At 41.2% G+C, this 20,325-nt stretch overlaps 2 protein-coding genes across 9 annotated transcripts in view; one reads left to right on the forward strand and one right to left on the reverse strand.

Annotated features, from left to right (window-relative positions):
- The window catches only part of NBEAL1 (neurobeachin like 1), a 206,357-nt gene extending 198,493 nt beyond the window's left edge, over window positions 1-7,864 (reverse strand). For 7 of the 8 annotated variants that reach the window (XM_050750762.1, XM_050750761.1, XM_050750760.1 and 4 more), the window contains exons 1-2: window positions 7,642-7,864; window positions 6,188-6,469 (exon numbers count right to left, since the gene is read on the reverse strand). In XM_050750762.1, the coding sequence (XP_050606719.1) occupies window positions 6,188-6,238 (51 nt within the window). In that variant the 5' untranslated portion in view covers window positions 6,239-6,469; window positions 7,642-7,864. Of the gene's footprint in view, window positions 1-6,187; window positions 6,470-6,764; window positions 6,950-7,641 lie in introns of those variants that run through there. The other variant, XM_050750757.1, reaches the window with a different exon arrangement.
- Window positions 1-20,325, forward strand: part of SUMO1 (small ubiquitin like modifier 1) — a 1,087,495-nt gene that overhangs the window by 225,804 nt on the left and 841,366 nt on the right. The window lies entirely within an intron of this gene.

Below are 20,325 nucleotides of genomic sequence, written 5' to 3' on the forward strand. Positions count from 1 at the left end.
GAAGTAATCCTGATACACACATGTCCATACCCACACATCTGCAAAATACTCATAAAGATTACATTTTTATCTCTCTTCCTCTTAAAATACATTTAAATAAAATCTTTTTTCCAAAAAATTTTTACAGATATGTAAAATAGTTATGTTTTTCTATTTGACAGATGAGAAAACTGAGATACAAAGAAACTAGGTTAACCTCTTTTATGTCCTTAAGATCAGATACAGAACTGGGACTAAATATCACCTCTAATACTGTAGCTTCACAAAATTGTTCAGGGCAAATTCAATCTCAACAAAATAAAATAAAATGTTTTTAAATCTAATGACAAAAATGAACCATGGATTTCAATCTACACTGCCACATTTCAAAATGCTGTGCTTTTGAGTCACTTTGTATCTTTTTACTCAGTTAATGCATTTGATACTTTACACCAGACAGAACAAAAATAGCTTAATCTTATCTGACTTTGAGAGGCTAAGTTTCTTTCTTCTACATATTCTGGTGACCAACTAACTGCAGCACTCCCAAAAGGCTAAATGTCTAATAGAAATACATCCTTTAGTCTGTTCAAGGGTTGCAGTTGAGATAGGGAATTTATGATACATGTCTTTTTCTTTTCTTTTTTTTTTTCTTTTTGAGACGGAGTCTTCCTCTGTCGCCCAGGCTAGAGTACAGTGGCGAGATCTCGGCTCACTGCAACTTCTGCCTCCCAGGTTCAAGCGATTCTCCTGTCTCAGCCTCCCGAGTAGCTGGGATCACAGGTGCCCACCACCATGCCCGGCTGATTTTTTTGTATTTTTAGTAAAGACAGGGTTTCCCCATTTTAGTCAGGTTGGTCTTGAACACCTGACCTCATGATCCACCCACCTCGGACTCCCAAAGTGCTGGGATTACAGGCGTGAGCCACTGTGCCCGGCCGATACATGTCTTTTTCTACACACATATATGAATCTCAAAACGTTGTATATAATAATATAGAAAGAAAAATTGTTCTCAGCACCATCTCTCTTACTGTATGCTAAGTGAATATCAAGAAATACAGTGAATAACATAGTGCCTACAACAAATATAGAAACTAATTTTTTCTTTTTTTGAAATGGGGTTTCACTCTGTCACCCAGACTGGAGTGTAGTGGCGCAATCTCGGCTCAATGCAATCTCCACTTCCCAGGCTCAAGCAAACCTCCCACCTCAGCCTCCTGAGTAGCTGGGACCACGGGCATGCATCATCATGCCTGGCTAATATTTTGTATTTTTGGTAGAGATGGGGTTTCACCAGGTTGGTCTCAAACTCCCAAGCTCAAGTGATCCACTTGCCTCAGCCTCCCAAAGTGCTGGGATTACAAGCATGAGCCACCACGTCTGCCCTGAAATCTTTAGACATTAAAAAAAATACTGGGCCGGGCGCAGTGGCTCAGGCCTGTAATCCCAGCACTTTGGGAGCTGAGGAGGGTGGATCACCTGAGGTCAGGAGTTCAAGACCAGCCTGGCCAACATGGTGAAACCCTGTCTCTACTAAAAACAAGAGTTCAAGACCAGCCTGGCCAACATGGTGAAACCCCATCACTACTAAAAATACAAAAATTTAGCAGGGCCTGGTGGCATGCGCCTGTAATCCCAGCTACTTGTGAGGCTGAGGCAGAAGAATAGCTTGAACCCAGGAGGTTGGAGGTTGTGGTGAGCCAAGATCAAGCCACTGCACTCCAGCATGGGCCACAGAGTAAGACTCCGTCTCCAAAAAAAAAAAACGAAAAGAAAAAAAAAAAAAAAAAAAAACCTGTACACTTAAGTACTAGTATTAAAATACTTCTATATTTAAGAAAAAGACACTCAGACAAGAAGTAGTTAACTACTGAAGTAAAATCCAGATACAAGATTAAACCTGTTCACATTAATGTTTAACTTATAAGAGCTATAAGAAATGTGCTGCTAATCAAATCCTTGACCCTGGGTGGGGACAACCATTTGAAGGCAAGAAGAGTTCAGACTATACAATTTGGTTTTTTTCCTTTTTTTTGAGACGGAGTCTTACTCTGTTGCCCAGGCTGGAAGGCAGTGGTGTAATCTCAGCTCACTGCAACCTCTGTCTCCTAAGTTCAAGCAGTTCTCCTGCCTCAGCCTCTCGAGTAGCTGGGATTACAGGTACATGCCACCATCCCCGGCTAATTTTTGTATTTTTAGTAGAGACGGGATCTCACCATGCTGGCCAGGCTGGTCTCAAACTCCTGATATCAAATGATCTGTCCACCTCAGCCTTCCAAAGTGCTGAGATTACAGGCATGAGCCACTGCGCCCTGATTCAGAAACTTGAATTAATAGTCTTATACACTGGTGAAAGAATCTTTAGACAGCAGGAATGTTGGGTGATTAGAAATCATCCTGCTTGTATTATGTAATAACTACATAAGGTTTACAAAGTAATCTATTAGGAAGAAGACACATGTTTCTAACAATGCAATTAAAGCCTATTCCTAGAAGGAGAAAGTAAAAAGTTAGACCTGAAAAGTCTGGTAACAAACCAAATTGCATAACACAAAGAAATGGTAAGTATGTGAGATGACAGATATGTTAATTAGCCTGATTTGATGATTCCACAATGTGTGCATGTATCAAAACATTACATTGTACCCCATAAATACATACAATTATTATCAATTAAAAATAAAATCAAATAAATTGCCAAGTTTTATACTCAAATTCTTTCAAACATTGGGACTCCATCTGCTAAAAACTGAAACTAGAAATTTATTTTAATTCTACTTAAAGGACTTTAGTCACTAGTATTTAGGCTTACAACTGAACCCAGGCAGAAGACATATATATTCCATTAGCATTCTTTCAGCATTGCTATGACCAAGGAGTATTACCCAAGGGTTATTTCTGAGGTAGTACTACCTACTAGACCTACTGAACTTTTGTAATGTTCAGGGGCAACTTTTAAAACATGACATAGAAATGCTGTGATGGTAGGCACCTTAATATTGACCTATTGTTAATACACTGTGGAATATCTGTGCCAAGGTTAGCACTATGGCAAACATGGAGGTCTTAACCTTACTGCCCGGAAGCAGTCCTTCAAAAATCTTCCAAGGTATCTTCTTTAATCAAGTATGTACACAATGTTTTCTGTAGACATCAAACCAGTCAGGGCAACAAAAGAGCAGACACTTTAATCATTAAAAATGGACTTTATATCCTAGAAAAACAATTGATCATCTTGGGAGGATGCTAGTAAATTAACTCATTGTGAAAACTGACAAAGAGAATCAAACATATATGCTGTCTGCCTTCCCTTTAAGGAACTGTAATCAAATGCTGAGACAGTTCTCAATATAAATTACACAGTTTTGCAAAATCCTAATAAAATAACGCATATAGGCAAAAATCACAGATGGCCACTACACTAATAAATTACTCTAGCCCTCCACACCCAAAACAGAACCCAAATCAATCAAGCCCCTGTTTGGTCAGTTTTCAGATACTAGAAGAGAGGAACAATTAAATAAAATCAAGGGAATTCAATGAGTAAAACATTCAAACTGTAGAAAACTCTACTAAAGTCAAAATCTGGTTTCCTCAACATATAAATAACAAAGAATAAAACTATGGTGAAGGGGAGCCTACAGATGAAAATGTTTAGCAGATATTTTCAACAAAATACATGTGTAGTTTGTTTTAAATATTGAGCCAAACAGTGGGAAAACATGAATATTAAGACACTAGCAGGAAAGTTGGAACACTGATCACATATTTGATAATTTTAAAAATTGTGTTGTGATTGTTTTTAAGAGGAGTTATACATATTTAAATATTTATAGATAAGGTCATAAATTGTCTGGGATTTGCTTTAAAATAATTAGGAGATAGGGCAAATTCACAGTTATACATAAACTGTGACTAAACATGAGCTGGTAATAGTCGAAACTGGGTGATAGATACAAAAGAGTTCACTATAACGTCTTCTCTACTTGGTGCATGCTTGAAAAATTCCACAATAAAAGTTTTAAAAACAAAGAACTAGAAAGTTCTACATAACAATCTACAGAGTAAGAACAACAACAACAACAAAAACTGCTTGTCCCTCAGAGGTCAAAACAAACAAAAATCTTAATAGAGAGTTAGATAAGCATTCTTCCTGTATATACATACACGCACACACGCTTACTCAACAAATGAGAAAAACCGAGACCCAAAGAGGTAAGTCTTATTCAAGGTTACAAAACAAAGCAGCAGCAGAGCCAAAACTAAACTACAATTTCAAGCCCACAAAGAGGTCTAAGAAGCTTTTGAAACTAAGTGGTAGAAAATATTTTCATAAGAAGATCTGAGACCTCAAGTGGTCTGAAAGCTCATTAAAAGTGTAAAAAAAAGCCTTAAAAGTTTGTCAGGTGAGAAAAAAAGTCAGCTGGTTTGAGAGGCTAAATGCTAGAGTGAGAATAATAAGGCAAAAAGTATAGAGAACAACTGGCTACAGTATTTGGTAGTCATCCTCACTAGAAAGAAAATTTAAATCTATGAGGTATATTTGGTAGCTCCCTGATTCAAGGTGTCTGCAGAAGAGAATGTTGTCTACCTTACAAAAAGCTTATTCATGAACCGGTAAAATATAAAATCATATTTTTAAATACTCTTCAAAAACAAGTGAAAAAATTTTAAGTCTTATTAAGCACACAATATTATTTAAATCTTAAACCTAAAAATGAGATTTATATTCCTGTCCAAGAAGAGATAGGCTTCAAAATCTGACAGTGAAGGGCCTTCATTATTGAGGATTAACATTTCAAAAGAGAAGGGATGCACATTTATATTAAAAGTCATTAAGAAGAATAAAATTCAGTGTATGCCAATGAACTATACTGTTTAATAAGCTTTAATATTAAATTTAATAGTAAATCTACCTAAAAAGAATATAACCTATTAATGAGACATGTAACCTCATTCACCAATGTCATTTTGAAAACAGTAAAACCTTGATATATTTTTAAATAAATCATTTTCAAACTACTGGGTATTCATACTAAAACTTAATTTTAATTTTTGGTTAACGTGTTAGTGACTATTTTCAAAAGTGTCTGGTGAATTGGATTCCTTTTTTATTGGAAGCATCTATTTTTAAAAAGACATTTCTGGTATCAAATTACACAAGACTAAAAACTATTTTAAACATTCATATTAAGCATTTCAAAGTATATGTCCTTTAGTGATTATAATATATATCAAACCAGGAGGTCAAAGAAAATTCCAGTGTAATCTCTAAATTTAATATGACAGATAAATGAGACCACTGTTAAATAATAATCTGCCTTTTAAGGAGCATGAAAGGATAATGCAGAAACAGAAGCTGTGACTTGAGAACTTCACCACACAGACTTAAATTAACTCAAATAGTACATTATGGGTGTTTCTCTGACCCTTGCCAGTATCTTCAAAGCAATAATGTACCTCCCCCACTTCAAAAACATGTTTTTAAGGAGTACTCTTCTCAATAACTTAAAGCTATCAAGTAAAAATTCACATAAAGACAAGGAGGGGAAAGAACATTATTTCTGAGTGACAAAAATATTAAGGAGTAAAAATGGATAAAAGTATGCACTTGAGTCAGGTAGTACTGTGTTTCTCTGCTACTCACTACTCCTGTAACCCTTGCATCAGTTTTCCCATCCGTAAAGGGGATGATCACAATATTCACCTCACAGTATTGTGGTGAGAGGAAATGAGGCAATGCTCAAAGAGTGCTAACTTAGTGGGAGTCACACAGTACGCAGTTCAATCAATAACTTTGTGATGCAATTTCAAAGGTTCATTCCAAGAAAAATGCTTAATGCCCTTCTCATAAAAATGTCTCTATCCTACACTCACTTGTGGGAGAAAATGAAAAACACAAACAAAAATAAAAATATTTTATTTTTCTCTTAAGGGCATAATTTTACTTATATAATTTTAGGATCATTTGGGGATAAGTATCAAATAAAAGCCACACCCTACAGTTTTTAACAGTATGCCAATATTGTATGTGTGTTCAAACCTGAAAAAGAGGAAAACAGAAAATCCTTTAAGTGCTTTTAAGTTTGGGGTTATTCGTATGACTAAATACACTATTATCTGTTAAATAAAGTGTTAATACTGCCAGTCACAAATTTTATAATAAAGTATTTTAAAACATAAAAATAAAAAGGAAAGCAATTACCTTTGTACAATAAAGCATCCAAAGTTCAAAGAGCCTCTCTCTGGATGCCATTCTGGCTTTTCACTCTGGCACTTTAAGTTTTCCTTAAAAAAATTATGTTCAAGACTACAGCATGTTCATTTTATTTTCCAAGTTTTTCAGCCGTTACAGTAAAGCTCATAGCAGTAAGGAAAGCAAAAAGAAGTGAAACAAATGGACTGTCCTCTGGTTAAAAACAAAAAGGCAATTTCAGCAGTCACTCCAACATCTCTTCATCGGCGGTAGCTGGGCAATTAAATAAATCTGTGAAAGAGAAAAACATCCACAGGTTAGAAAAAGAGGCCGTATTTAAAAAACTAGCCTTATCAGAAACGAAAGAAGATGTATCTTCTTCACTTTCCACAAACAACCCGCTATACTTTCACATGGACTGATTAGATTTCATAGAAACTTGTGTTTCAGGAAGACATTACAGCTAACACAATATGTCACATCATAGAATCCTCTAGGGCAGACAGACTCCTAGAGATGGGTACATGTTCATAACCAAAAATGCGTCCAGTGAGAATAAGGAACAAGACTCCCTTCCCACTCATACCTTTTCTACAGACACAAGGAAAAGGTCCACATCTCAGACATTTCAAATACATCAAAGCTCTTAGAATGTTCTTGTTCTGGTCTCCTCTTCAAAGTTGTTGGGGCCAGGCGCGGTGGCTCACGCCTCTAATCCCAGCACGTTGGGAGGCCCAAGTGCGTGGATCATCTGAGGTCACGAGTTCGAGACCAGACTGGCCAACATAGTGAAACCCTGTCTCTACTAAAGAAATACAAAAAATTAGCCGGGCGTGGTGACGGGCAATCCCAGCTACTCAGCAGACTGAGGCAGGAGAATTGCTTGAAACCGGGAGGCAGAGGTTGCAGTGAGCCGAGATCGCGCCACTGCACTCCAGCCTGGGCGACAGAGCAAGACTCCGTCTGGGGGCGGGGGAAAAAAAAAAGTTGTTGGGACTGTTTGCTATGTTGCAGGGCAGGGCGTGGGGGTGGGGGAGGGATTCCCAGTTCGTTTGTTCTAACAATCCTCTGAGAGTGGAAGTCCACCCGCCCACCTGGCCTCTCCACCTCTCCATCCAAGAGAAGTGGGCACGCACGCACCGGAGAGGAACTTCCCGAAGAAGCGTCCAGGTGTTTGGGGGAATCTTTAAATTTCCTCCTCGCATCCCAGACAACACAAACAGAGGCAAACTTAAGGTGTGCCAAGCTGCCAAGAGAAGCTCTAGAACTGAGGAACGCGGACTCGGCGTCTCCCGACCGCGATCCCAGCCTGCACTACAGTATCGAAACACGCCCGGACAGCCTAGCCCACTCACAGCCGCCCCTCACTCTGCAGACCCTCCACCACCAAGCACCGGGGCCCTCCCATTTCTCACCATGCCGCCCCCTCTTCCCAACGGCCCGCTCCCCATCACCGCGCTCACATTGGGTGCCGCGCCGCAGCCGCCGCCCCGCCGCCGTCTAACTGCTTCCCTCGCCCCCTTCCCAAGGCGAAGCCCCGTGTCACCCCGCAGCCAGGAAGGCGGGCGGGCGGGACATGGGGGCGGGGCGCGAGGCCGGGAGGAGCCGGGGGCGGGGCTGCCCCCTCGGCTAATCATTTGGGCCGCTGAGGATTTACCCAGCCCTCGGGCGGCAGCTGTTCAATGGTCGCGTAGGCTGGGGATGGGCGGGGTGACTTGAAGCCCCGCCCCAGCATACCTGCGCAGCCGCAGTCGACAGGCTCTGGCTGCCCATCCCTTGGCGGGCGCCGGCCGCGGCCCTGGAGCCAGCCTTCCCCCAGCTGGACTAGGAGGAGGGCTGACGTGCCGACGTCTACGCCCGCCCCGCTTTTCGCTGATGGCGTCATTTCCGTCAGTCATCTGAGGGCGTGAGACCCTACCGTGTTAAAGGGGATTTTGTTTTGACTTATTTGTAGAACCGAGATTGGTCCTGAGAATTTAGAGTAATGTAAAAAGACAAAACACACACACCAACCCCCCCCAAGAAAAATATCCTTTTCCTTTTGTGCCTGCTTTCGTCGTCACCGAGTGTCATATCCAAAGGGCTTATTTTACTACCAAAGACTTAGAAAGGGTTTTGCTTTTTCAGAAAAGAAGCAAAAGGCGTTTACTAGCTATAGACAACTTTCAGAGAGATTTTGTTTTGTATAAGGAAAAACGCGTAAGATAACTCACCTTTGTTAAACCTAAACATTTCCACAACTTTTTATTGTGAAAGATTTCAAGTATATTCAAAAGTAAACTAGTATTGTGGTAGAATTCTTAGTTTACTGTCACCCAGCTTCAAAAATGATCAACTAATGTCCCATCTTGTTTCATTTGTAACAACGATCCACAAATTGCCTGTGAAGAGCCAGAGAGTAGACGAGGCGCAGTGGCTATCGCCTGTAATCCCAGAATTTTGAGAGGTCGAGGCGGGCGAATCCCTTGAACTCAGGAGATCAGCTTGGGCAACAGAATGAGACCCTGTCTCTGCAAGAGAAATTTTAATTAGCTTGGCGTGGTGATACACGCCTGTAGTTTCAGCTACTTAGAAACTAAGGTGGGAGCATCGCTTGAGCCTGGGAGTCAAGGCTGCAATGAGCTCCGATGGCGCCACTGTACTCCAGCCTGGGCGACAGAGCGACACACTGTCTCAAAAAATAAAAATAAAATAAAAAGAGCCAGACAGTAAATATTATAGGCTTTGCAGCCCATTCTGGTTGCAACTTGCTTAACGAAAATCAAAAGAACAATATTTTACGATATGTGAAAATTAGACGAAATTCAAGTTTCTGTGTCTTAAAATTTTATTGGAACACAACCATGCCCATTCCTTTAGTATCGTCTATAGCTTCTTTCACTCTACCATGGCAGAATTGAGAGTAGTTGCTTGCAAATTACGCCTTCAATTTTTTATCCTGAAATTACATTTTACATTCAGCACTTCTTGGTTATCCATTAGGCATGTGAAATTTATATGTCAAAACTTTGGGGGGAAAATATACTCTTCCTGTGGGATTCCCTATTTTAGTACTTAGCAACTCCATTCTTGCACAAGAACCTAGGAAGTGTGCTTGCCACCTTCCTCATGTACTTCACATCCAATCTAATCTTTTCAGCTATATCTCCAAAATATATCTAACCATCTCTCCACACTTTCTTCCTTAAATGGATGGTGGTAACTATTTAAAATAGTAGTAGTAACCACTATCTTTCTTTTCCTTTTTTTTTTTTTTTTTTTTAATTAGAGGCAGGGGCTTCGTATGTTGTCCAGGCTGATCTCGAACTCCTGAGTTCAAGAGAGCCTCCTGCCTCTGCCTTCTGAAGTGCTGGGACTCCAGGTGTGAGCCATTGCACCTGGTCGTGGCTACTGTCTTTAAAATGGTTTAAGTTACTACAAAATATTTTCTAGCTTATTGTAGTAGCCTTCCAACGTGTTTCCCTGACTCTGCCCATGACTCTACCCCCAATCCATGGATTATTCTCAACACAGCAAACAGAGCGATCTTTTAACATGGAAGTAAGGTGTCACTTCTCTGCTAAAAAGCTTCCAATGGCTTCCCATTCCACTTTAAAAGGCCTGCAAGGACCTACTTCATTTTCCTCCAACATTTTCCTCTCTGACTTCTCCAAGTATTCTGGCCTTTCTTACCTTACTTGAGACACGACTTCTTTGCTGCTTTTCAAAGGCACAAAGCACACTCCAGCCTTAGGGATTTTCACATGCTATCCCTTCTACCTGGAAGTCTCTTTCCCCAGATGTCTGCACAAAATCTCTTTTTTTTTTTTTTGAGATGGAGTCTCGCTCTGTCACCCAGGCTGGAGTGCAGTGGCATGATCTCGGCTCACTGCAACCTCCATCTCCCAGGTTCAAGCAATTCTCCTGCTTCAACCTCCCGAGTAGCTGGGATTACAGGCGCCCACCACCACACCTGGCTAATTTTTGTATTTTTAGTAGAGATGGGGTTTCACCATGTTGGCCAGGCTGGTCTCAAACTCCTGACCTCAGGTGACCCACCTGCCTCAGCCTCCCAAAGCGCTGGGATTACAGGCATGAGCCACTGCGCCTGGGCTGCACAAAACCTTTAAGAACCACCTTATCCGGGCTGGGTGCAGTGGCGAACACCTGTAATCCCAGCACTTTGAGAGGCTGAGGCAGGATTGCTTGAGGCCAGGAGTTCCAGATCAGACTGAGCACACCAGTGAGACCCCCACCTCTATTTAAAAAAATGAGAAAAAAATTAGCCCAGTGAGGTGGTACTTGCCTGTAGCCCTACCTACTTGCGAGGCTGAGGTGGGAGGATCACTTGAGACAAGTTCAAGGCTGCAGTGAGCTATGATCATGTCACTGCACTGCAGCCTGGGGAAAAGAGCAAGACCCTGTCTCTAAAAAAGTGAACTAAAATAAAAAGAATCACCTTATCCGTGAAGCTCTCCTTGACCCTTCTTGCCAAAATAGCAACCTCTCTTCCTTCTTACTCTCTTTTTCACTGTAGCACTTATCAGCTGATATTAATATATCATTTGTTTGTCCAGTGTGTGTTTCCCCTAATAAAATGTAAGCACCAAGAAAACAGGAACTTTGTTCACTGCTATATCTTCAGGTTCTTGAACAGTTCTGAAACACACAGTAGGAACTCAATAAATATTTCCAAACTAATATGAATGAAAGAAATTAGCTTTTTCACCATATGCCTCTATATCCCCAATCCGTCCAGTTTTTCTATAAACTGTTAATTTACAGCATGTTGGACTCTTCAAAAGACTACCACTATAAAACATAATCAATTTGTAAACTAGAGCAAAAAATGTGTTGTCTATAAACAAAAGTTGATAATATTGTACAACTTGCTTCTCAAACTTTCACGTGCATACTAATAACCTGAGGATCTTGTTAAAATGCTGATTTTGGTTCAGTAGGGCTGGGATTCAGTGGGTCAGCAGTCTGTCAAGCTCCCAAGCGATGCCAGTGCTGCTAATTCACAACCACACTTTGATAGTTTCCTATAGTTAATACAGAATGCATCTGGTTTGTTTCGGAGGCAGTACTGATAGATTTGCATGGATTCATCCATCTATTATCATTTTCTTCTCCTTGCATCTGACTAGTGACACAGATTTGAAGAGGTACAATCTGTGGCTGTGACACAAAACCAAACCAATTGCTACATATAGGCATTGAATCTCCAAGCATGACATTATTGCGGTTACAGCTAGAAAGAGAGAAATACATTGTCTAAGATGCCACATGACAGTCCCTACCGGGGCTCAAACGATAGCAGTATTTTGCTTTGGTATCTATCATAGAGGCAGTCCTCAGCTTTGCCAGCAAATAGGAAGACTCCAGAGGACTGACCCTCAATAAACACACAAAAAACTAAAACATGTAACCTGTGTGTCCCTTCTTTCTGTCTCATAGGAGGTCTCAAGCTATGCATTGACAAGGAGAAACTCAGGAAACTTGCCCATATTGTCTCTAGGAGTCTACTAGTTGATTCTCTTTTCTGTATGATAATTAAACTAAGGCTGGTACCCATCAAACTTCTGTGAACCAGTATTATCACAGTTTAATATCTTCTTTCCCTTTTCCCTTAGACAAAATACCCAATGGATATTAGTAGAGCATTAAGTAGTTCTTTTTCTGAAGGGTGCAAGTGTTCCCTAAAGCTACAGAGAGTAAGGGGAGATGAGGAGTTATGCTTTTGTTTAGATAATTCTTTTCTTTGTACCACATACAAGGCAATAATTACAACACCTCACTGCATGGGTTTAAGTAAGCTGTCCCTCCTGGAACAGGAGTTCTTAGTTTCTTAGTTCTCAGTTCTCCTGTGTCTCTTCCCCAAAGTCCTGTCTTTAAGCCATTCCCCTCTATAGTGTCCCCATTATACTCACAGAATAAGAAAGGGTGGATCCCAGCCCCTTCTTGAGCCTGGCAAATTCTGCTGCACTTAGGTAACATCTAGGTGTCAGCTAGATGCCAACATTCTTCCTCTGTTGAGGCTTCTGATGGCTCCCAGGAGTGGGGATAAGCTTTGGTTTCATGAGTGAGCCCCTCAACAACATTGAGATGTTTCTCTACCAATGAAACTACAGCTACTTTTTCTCCCAATGTACCTTAAGATAAACACATTTACCACCTTGAGAACATTTTCTTTCATAAGACTATATGACCCAGCAGCTTCTAAAATAGCCTGTCCTTTTATGTTAAAAGTATATATCTGGTCTGATTTTCATGAAAAAGGCCTCCACATTAATTTAAATGGTCTTGCACTCAAATAGCATCTCAGTTTATGTCAGAGCTATGAGTTTCAGTTCATCTCACCAGATACGACCTTAGAATGCCACTAAATTTATTAACAATGAAAAATACACCTGCCAGCTGGGCATGGTGGCTTATGCCTGTAATCCCAGCACTTTGGGAGGCCGAGACAGGTGGATCACTTGAGGACAGGAGTTCAAGACCAGCCTGGTCAACATGGCGAAACCCCATCTCTACTAAAAATACAAAAGTTAGCCGGGCATGGTGGTGCACGCCTGTAATATCCAGCTACTCGGGAGGCTGAGGCATGAGAAATGCTTGAACCCAGGAGGCAGAGGTTGCAGTGAGTCAAGAACTTGCCACTGCACTCCAGCCTGGTGACACAGCAAGACTCTTTAAAAACAAAAACAAAAACAAAAAAAACCTGGCAAGGCAATTGAACTATTCATATCTCTTGGTCAGGGCATTATCTCCCCATAGAAAAAAATGTGTAAGGAAGTAAATTATATTCTCAGGGTTGCTTTTTCATCATGAGTCAAGTAAAACTAACTGGATTAATGTGAAGGTAGTATCATCTTTTATAATAGCCTGCATGCAGCCATTTCCACTATGTGCAACCTGCCAATCGAAGCAGATACTTGGTTTGGTTGTGCTAGATAAAGTGTTTTCCCTTGGGCAGATCTGGAGACATATGGTCAAGTTTTTGTTCTTTGACATTCCTTTCCTAAGTCCCGTTGAAGCTCTCTCTCTTCTATCCACACTTTTTTAGTTAGCCTGTCTATATGCATTCAGATTTTCTGATCTTTTCTAAAAAACACCTTTGGTTTTGTTGATTATCTTTATTAATTTCCTATTTCAATTTCATTTATTTCTGCTCTAATTTTTGTTATTTCTTTTCTTCTGCTTGCTTTGTATTTAATTTGCTCTTCTATTTCTAGTTTCCTATGGTACAAGCTTACTGAGTTTAGATCTTTTTTTTTTTTCTCTAATATTCAGTGCTACAAAATTCCCTCTGTTTTGGCTACATCCCTCGAATTTTCATCAGTTGTATTTTCACTTTCATTTATTTTAAAATATATTAAAATTTCTCTTGAGGTTTCTTATTTGACCCATGTATTATTTAAAAGTATGTTGTGGGGCCGGGCGCGGTGGCTCAAGCCTGTAATCCCAGCACTTTGGGAGGCCGAGACGGGCGGATCACGAGGTCAGGAGATCGAGACCATCCTGGCTAACACGGTGAAACCCTGTCTCTACTAAAAAATACAAAAAATTAGCCGGGCGAGGTGGCAGGCGCCTGTAGTCCCAGCTACTCGGGAGGCTGAGGCAGGAGAATGGCGTAAACCCGGGAGGCAGAGCTTGCAGTGAGCTGAGATCCAGCCACTGCACTCCAGCCTGGGCGACAGAGCGAGACTCCGTCTCAAAAAAAAAAAAAAAAAAGTATGTTGTGTCAGCTGGATGCAGTGGCTCACACCTGTAATCCCAGCACTTTGGGAGGCTGAGGTGGGCGGATCACGAGGTCAGGAGTTCGAGACCAGTCTGGCCAACATGGTGAAACCCTGTCTGTACTAAAAATACAAAAAGTTAGCCAGTGTGGTTGTGTGCGCCTGTAATCCCAGCTACTCAGGAGGCTGAGGCAGGAGACTCGTGAACCCAGGAGGTGGAGGTTGCAGTGAGCCGAGTTCCCACCATTGTACTCCAGCCTGGGTGACAGTGAGAGACTCCATCTAAAAAAATAAAAAAATAAAAATAAAAGTGTGTTGTGTAATCTCCCAAGTATTTTGGGATTTTCCAGCTATCTTTCTGTTATGGATTTTTAGCTTAATTCTATTGAAGTCTGAGGGCAGACATTATATGATATGTATTCTTCTAAATTTGTTAAGATATGTATTATGGGCCGGGCGCGGGCTCACGCCTGTAATCCCAGCATTTTAGGAGGCCGAGGCAGGTGGATCACCTGATGTCAGGAGTTCGAGACCAGCCTGGCCAACATGGTGAAACCCCATCTGTACTAAAAATACAAAAAATTAGCTGGGCATGGTGGCAGGCGCCTGTAATCCCAGCTACTCAGGAGGCTAAGGCAGGAGAATCACTTAAACCCGGCAGGTGAAGGTTGCAATGAGCTGAGGTCGCATGCCATTGCACTCCAGCCTGGGCAAGAAGAACAAAATTCTTGCCTCAAAAAAAAAAAAAAAAAAAAAAAAAAAAAAAAAAAAAAAAAGATATGTATTGTGGCCCACAATGTGGTCTAGCTTGGTGAATAGTCCTTGTGAGCTTGAGAAGAATGTGTATTCTGCTGTTATTGGATAAGTAGTCGACAGATGTTGATGTTACTGTTCAATTCAGCTATGCCCTTATGTCTGCTTGATGGATCTGTCTGTTTATATAATACAGAGGTACTTAAGTCTCCAACTATAATAGTGGATTCATCTATTTCTCCTTGGAGTTCTATCAGTTTTTGCCTCACATATTTTGATACTCTGTTGTTAGGGAAATAGGGAAATATGTGTTAAGGACTGTTATGTCTTCTTGGAGAAATGACCCCTTTATCATTATGTAATGGTCCTCTTTATCACTGATAACTTTCCTTGTTCTGAAGTCTGCTTTACTTCCTCTTTCTTTTGACTAGTATTAACGTAGTATGTTTTTCTTTACCCATTTACTTTTGATCTATATGTGTTTTTATATTTAAAGTGGGTTTCTTGTATATAATATATAATTGGATCTTGTTTTTTGATCCACTATGTCTTTTAAATGACATATTTAGACCATTAACTTATAAAGTGATTATTGACATAGTAGGATTAATATATACCATATTCATTACTGTTTTCTATACATTGTACTTATTTGTTCCTATTTTTGTCTTTCACTCTTTTTCTGCCTTTTACATATATATATACATATACTTTTGAGACATGGTCTTTGTTGCCTAGGCTGGAGTGCAGTGGCGTGATCATGGCTCATTGCAGCCGCAAACTCCTTGGCTTGAGTGATCCACCCACCTCCACTTCCCAGGTAGTTGGCGCTACAGGCACACTTCACCATGCCCAGTTATCTTTTGTATTTTTTGTAGATACAGGCAGGGTCTTGCTGTGTTGCTCAGGCTGGTCCTGACCTCCTGGATTCAAGTGACCTCCCACCTTGGCCTCCCAAACTGGTGGGATTATAGGCGTGAGCCATGGCACTCGGTCAGTGCCTTTTAAAACGTTAATTATTTAATATGATTCCATTTCCTCTACTTTTGTAGCATATCAGTTTTACCTTTTTTTTTTCTTTTTTGAGATGTAGTTTTGCTCTTGTTGCCCAGGCTGGAGTGCAGTGGCACGATCTTGGCTCACTGCAACCTCTGCCTCCCAGGTTCAAGCAATTCTCCTGCCTCAGCTTCCCAAGTAGCTGGGATTACAGGTGCCCACCACCATGCCTGGCTAATTTTTGTATTTTTAGTAGAGATGGGGTTTCACCTTGTTCGCCAGACTGGTCTGGAACTCCTGACCTCAGGTGATCCACCCACCTTGGCCTCCCAAAGTGCTGGGATTACAGGTGTGAGCCACTGCGCCTGGTCCAGTTTTACTTTTTTTTTTTTTTTAACCTTATTTAGTGGTTGTCCTAGAGTTTGCAGTATACATTTATAACCAGCCCAAGTTCACTTTCCAATAGCACTATACCAATTCACAGATACTGCAAGAACCTTACAACAAAACATTCCTAATTCCTCTCTCCTGTCCCTTATGTCATTTCTGCCATTCACTTACACATAAGCAATTGTGTGTATATACACACACACAATTACATTGTTGCCTAGTATTATTTTGAACAAACTTGTCTGTTAGATTAACTGAGAATAAGAAAAATACGAGTTTATATTTTATATTCACTTATTATTTCTCTGATGCTCTTCATTTATTTATGCAGAGAGTTTCTGACCTATGTGTCATTTTCCTTCTCTCTCAAGAAGTTCTTTTAATCATTTCTTATAAGGAACGTTTGTTGGCAACAAATTCCCTCAAATATTGTTCATCTGAGAAAGTCTTTGTCTTTCACTTTTATATGATAATCTTACGGGATATAGAATTCTAGGCTGCTGTTTTTTTTTCTCTCAATATGTTAAATGTTTCACTCCACTCTCTTCTTGATTGCATGATTTCTGATGAGAAGTTGGATATAATCCTTATCTTGCTCCTACACAGAAAACTGTTTGTTTTCCTCTGGCTTCCTTCAGGATTTTCTCTTTATCTTTGATTTTCTGTAATTTGAAAATGATAGCCTAGGTGTAGTTTTTTTTAACCACTTATCCTGCTTGGTGTTCTCTGTGCTTTCTGGATCTCTGCTTTGGTGTCTGTTGCCAATTGGGGGAGATTCTCTGTCACGATTGCTTGAAATATGCTGCGCTTCCTTTCTTTTTTTTCCTTCTGGTATTCCTATCACACACATTTATACCTTTTGTAGTTATTCCACAGTTCTTGGATGTTCCGAATCATTTTATTCAGTCTTTTTTCTCTTTTCTTTTCCATTTTGAAAGTTTCTATTGACATATTCTCAAACTCAGAAATGTTTTCTTAGCCATGTCCAGCTTACTAATGAGCTCATCTTCATTCAGTCTACTGAGGATTCTTCATTTCTGTTATAGTGTTTTTGATCTGTAGCATTTAAAAATTTTTTAGAATTCACATCTCTGTTTACATTGCCCATCCGTTCTTGCATGCTCTCTGTTTTATCCATTAGAGCCCTTAGCATATTAATCATAGTTGTTTTAAATTCTCAGTCTGGTAATTTCAACATGCCTGTCATACATGAATCTGGTTCTGATCTTTGCCTTATGTCTTCAGGTTGTTTTTTGCCTTTTAGGATGCTTTGTAATAATTTTTTTTCTTTCCTTTTTTTTTTTTTTTTTTTTTTTTTTTTTGAGATGGAGTCCCACTCTGTCGCCCAGGCCGGAGTGTAATGGCACAATCTTGGCTCACCGCAACCTCCGCCTCCCGTGCTCAAGCAATTCTCCTGCCTCAGGAGAATTCTCTCCTCCCGAGTAGTTGGGATTACAGGCACGCGCCAGCGCACCCGGCTAATTTTTTTTTTTTTTTTTGAGAGGGGGTCCCGCTCTGTCGCCCAGGCTGGAGTGCAATGGAGGGATCTCAGCTCACTGCAAGCTCCGCCTCCCGGGTTCACGCCATTCTCCTGCCTCAGCCTCCCGAGTAGCTGGTACTACAGGCGCCCGCCACCACGCCCGGCTAATTTTTTTTGTATTTTTTAGTGCAGACGGGGTTTCACCGTGTTAGCCAGGATGGTCTCAATCTCCTGGCCTCGTGATCCGCCCGTCTCGGCCTCCCAAAGTGCTGGGATTACAGGCATGAGTCACCGCGCCTGGCCCTAATTTTTTTTTTTTTCAGTAGAGAGAGGGTTTCACCATGTTGCCCAGGCTGGTCTCCAACTCCTGACCTCAGGTGAACCACACACCTCGGCTGGGATTATAGGTGTGAGCTACCGTGCCCGGCCTGTAATTTTTTCCTGATAGCTGAGCATGATGTACTGGGTAAACGGAACTGCAGTAAATAGGCCTTTAGTAATGTGGTGGTAAAATGCGGAGGAAAGGGAGGCTTCCCATAGTCTTGTGATTAGATCTCTTTTAGTGAGCCTGTGCCTCTGAACTGTGCTTTTCAGTTTTTTCCCCACCGTAGCTGGTACAGGATGATTAGTATGTGCTGCGGCTATTTCCCTACTCCCACGTGGACGTCTAGAGCTGCATGGAGTTGGGTATCTCCCTTCCCCCAAGTCAGTTAGGCCCTGGTAAGACAGTTTCTCTTGATGGCGGGCCTTGTTAAGAAAAATAGAATGGCTGGGTGTAGCGGCTCATACCTGTAATCCTAGCGGTTTTGGAGACCAAGGCGGGAGGATTACTTGAGCCCAGGAATTTGAGACCAGTCTGCGCAACATAGTGAGACACTGTCTCTATTAAAAACAAAAACAAAAACAAAAACAAAAACAAAAAACGGCCAGGCGTGGTGGCTCACGCCTGTAATCCCAGCACTTTGGGAGGCCACGGTGGGCGGATCACTTGAGGTTAGGAGTTTGAGACCAGCCTGACCAACATAGTAAAACCCCGTCTCTACTAAAAATACAAAATTAGCCTGGCGTGGTGGTGCATGCCTGTAATCCTAGCCACTTGGGAGGCTGAGGCAGGAGAATCGCTTGAACCTGGGCAGTGGAGGTTGCAGTGAACCGAGATCACGCCATTGCACTCCAGCCTGGGCAACAAGAAAGAAACTCTGTGTCAAAAAACAAAAACAAAAACGGAACACCCTGAGGTTTTTTTTTTTTTTTTTTTTTTTTTTTTTTTTTTGAGGCGGAGTTTTGCTCTTGTTGCCCAGGCTGGAATTCAATGGCGTGATCTCGGCTCACTGCAACCTCCACCTCCAGGGTTCAAGCGATTCTCTTGCCTCAGCCTCCCAAATGGCTGGGATTACAGGAACCCGCTACCACACCTGGCTAATTTTGTATTTTTAGTAGAGACCGGATTTCACCATATTGGTCAGGCTGGTCTCGAACTGCTGACCTCAAGTGATCCACCTGCCTTGGCTTCCCAGAGCGCTGAGATTACAGGTGTGAGCCACCACACCTGGCCGCCCTGGTTATTTTTAAGTGGGTCCTTTTTTTTCCTTCCACCTGCTGGAAACAAGGGGGAATTCTTCTCTAATACTTACCATAAGAACCTGGTCAAGTTCCTAGAGGTAAAACTCACAGGAGTGCCGTTGCTCGCTCCATAACTAGCCCTCCCTCCCTCAAGAGTTTTTTACTCTCAGGCATGTCCACTCTGAGCCTCCGGTAATTTGTCAGTTGTTCAGGTTTTCCTACCCTCATTCCAGTTCCTGTGGCGATTTATGCTCTCTGTATTTTTTTTTTTTTATGCTCTCTGTATTTTTACTCTCTCTCCAAGTTTGGTGGCAGGGGTTTACCCTGTGACTTCATTTCTCTGATGGATCTAGGAAGAACTGTTGATTTTTCCATTTGTTCAGCTTTTTATTTGTTGGGAGAGTCTTCCAAGCTCCTGGACACCAGAATTGCTGTCCATACCATACCACACAGTTGTCTAAGCTACAATGTCAGACATGCTCATGAAAACACTGTGATTATGATTACATTGACTGGAATGTGGATGTTATCAGAACTCCTCAGCTACCCATTTACAGACTCTTTCATTAAAGTAGATTGTGAGGCCAGTTGTGGGGGTTCATGCCTGTAATCTCAACACTTTGGGAAGCCGAGGTGGGAGTCTCACTTGAGGCCAGGAGTTTGAGACCAGCCTGGCCAACATAGCAAGACTCTGTCTCTACGAAATAATAAAAAAATTAGCCAGGCATTGTGACTTATTCCCGTAGTCCCAGCTACTTGGGAGGCTGAAGCAGGAGGATTGTTTGAACCCAGGTGTTTGAGGCTGTAGTAATGCATGGTCATGCCACTGTACTCTATCCTGGGCAACAGAGTGAGACTCTGTCTCAAAAAAACTAAAACTAAAATAGATATGTATTCTTCTGTAGAATCACAGAACTAAACAACTGGAAGTTACTGTAGGTATCATGTAATTTAGTGGCCCCATTTTAAATATTAAAAAATCAAGGCCTGAATCTGAAATCTAATCAAGTCTCTAGACCAGTTCTGTCTGATAGAACTTTCTGCAGTGAAGGAAATGTTCCACATCTGTGCTGTTCAGTACAGTAGGCACTAGCCATATATAGCTATTAAACAATCGAAATGCGGCTTATGCAACCGAGAAATACATTTTTAGTTTTATTTAATTTTAATGTACCTAGCCACATGAGGTTAATGGTTACTGTACTGGACAGTGAAACTCCAGAGCTAATTTGCATTGTAGGAAA

The sequence above is a fragment of the Macaca thibetana genome, chromosome 12 (genome assembly GCF_024542745.1).
Source record: "Macaca thibetana thibetana isolate TM-01 chromosome 12, ASM2454274v1, whole genome shotgun sequence".
Lineage (NCBI taxonomy): Eukaryota > Metazoa > Chordata > Mammalia > Primates > Cercopithecidae > Macaca > Macaca thibetana.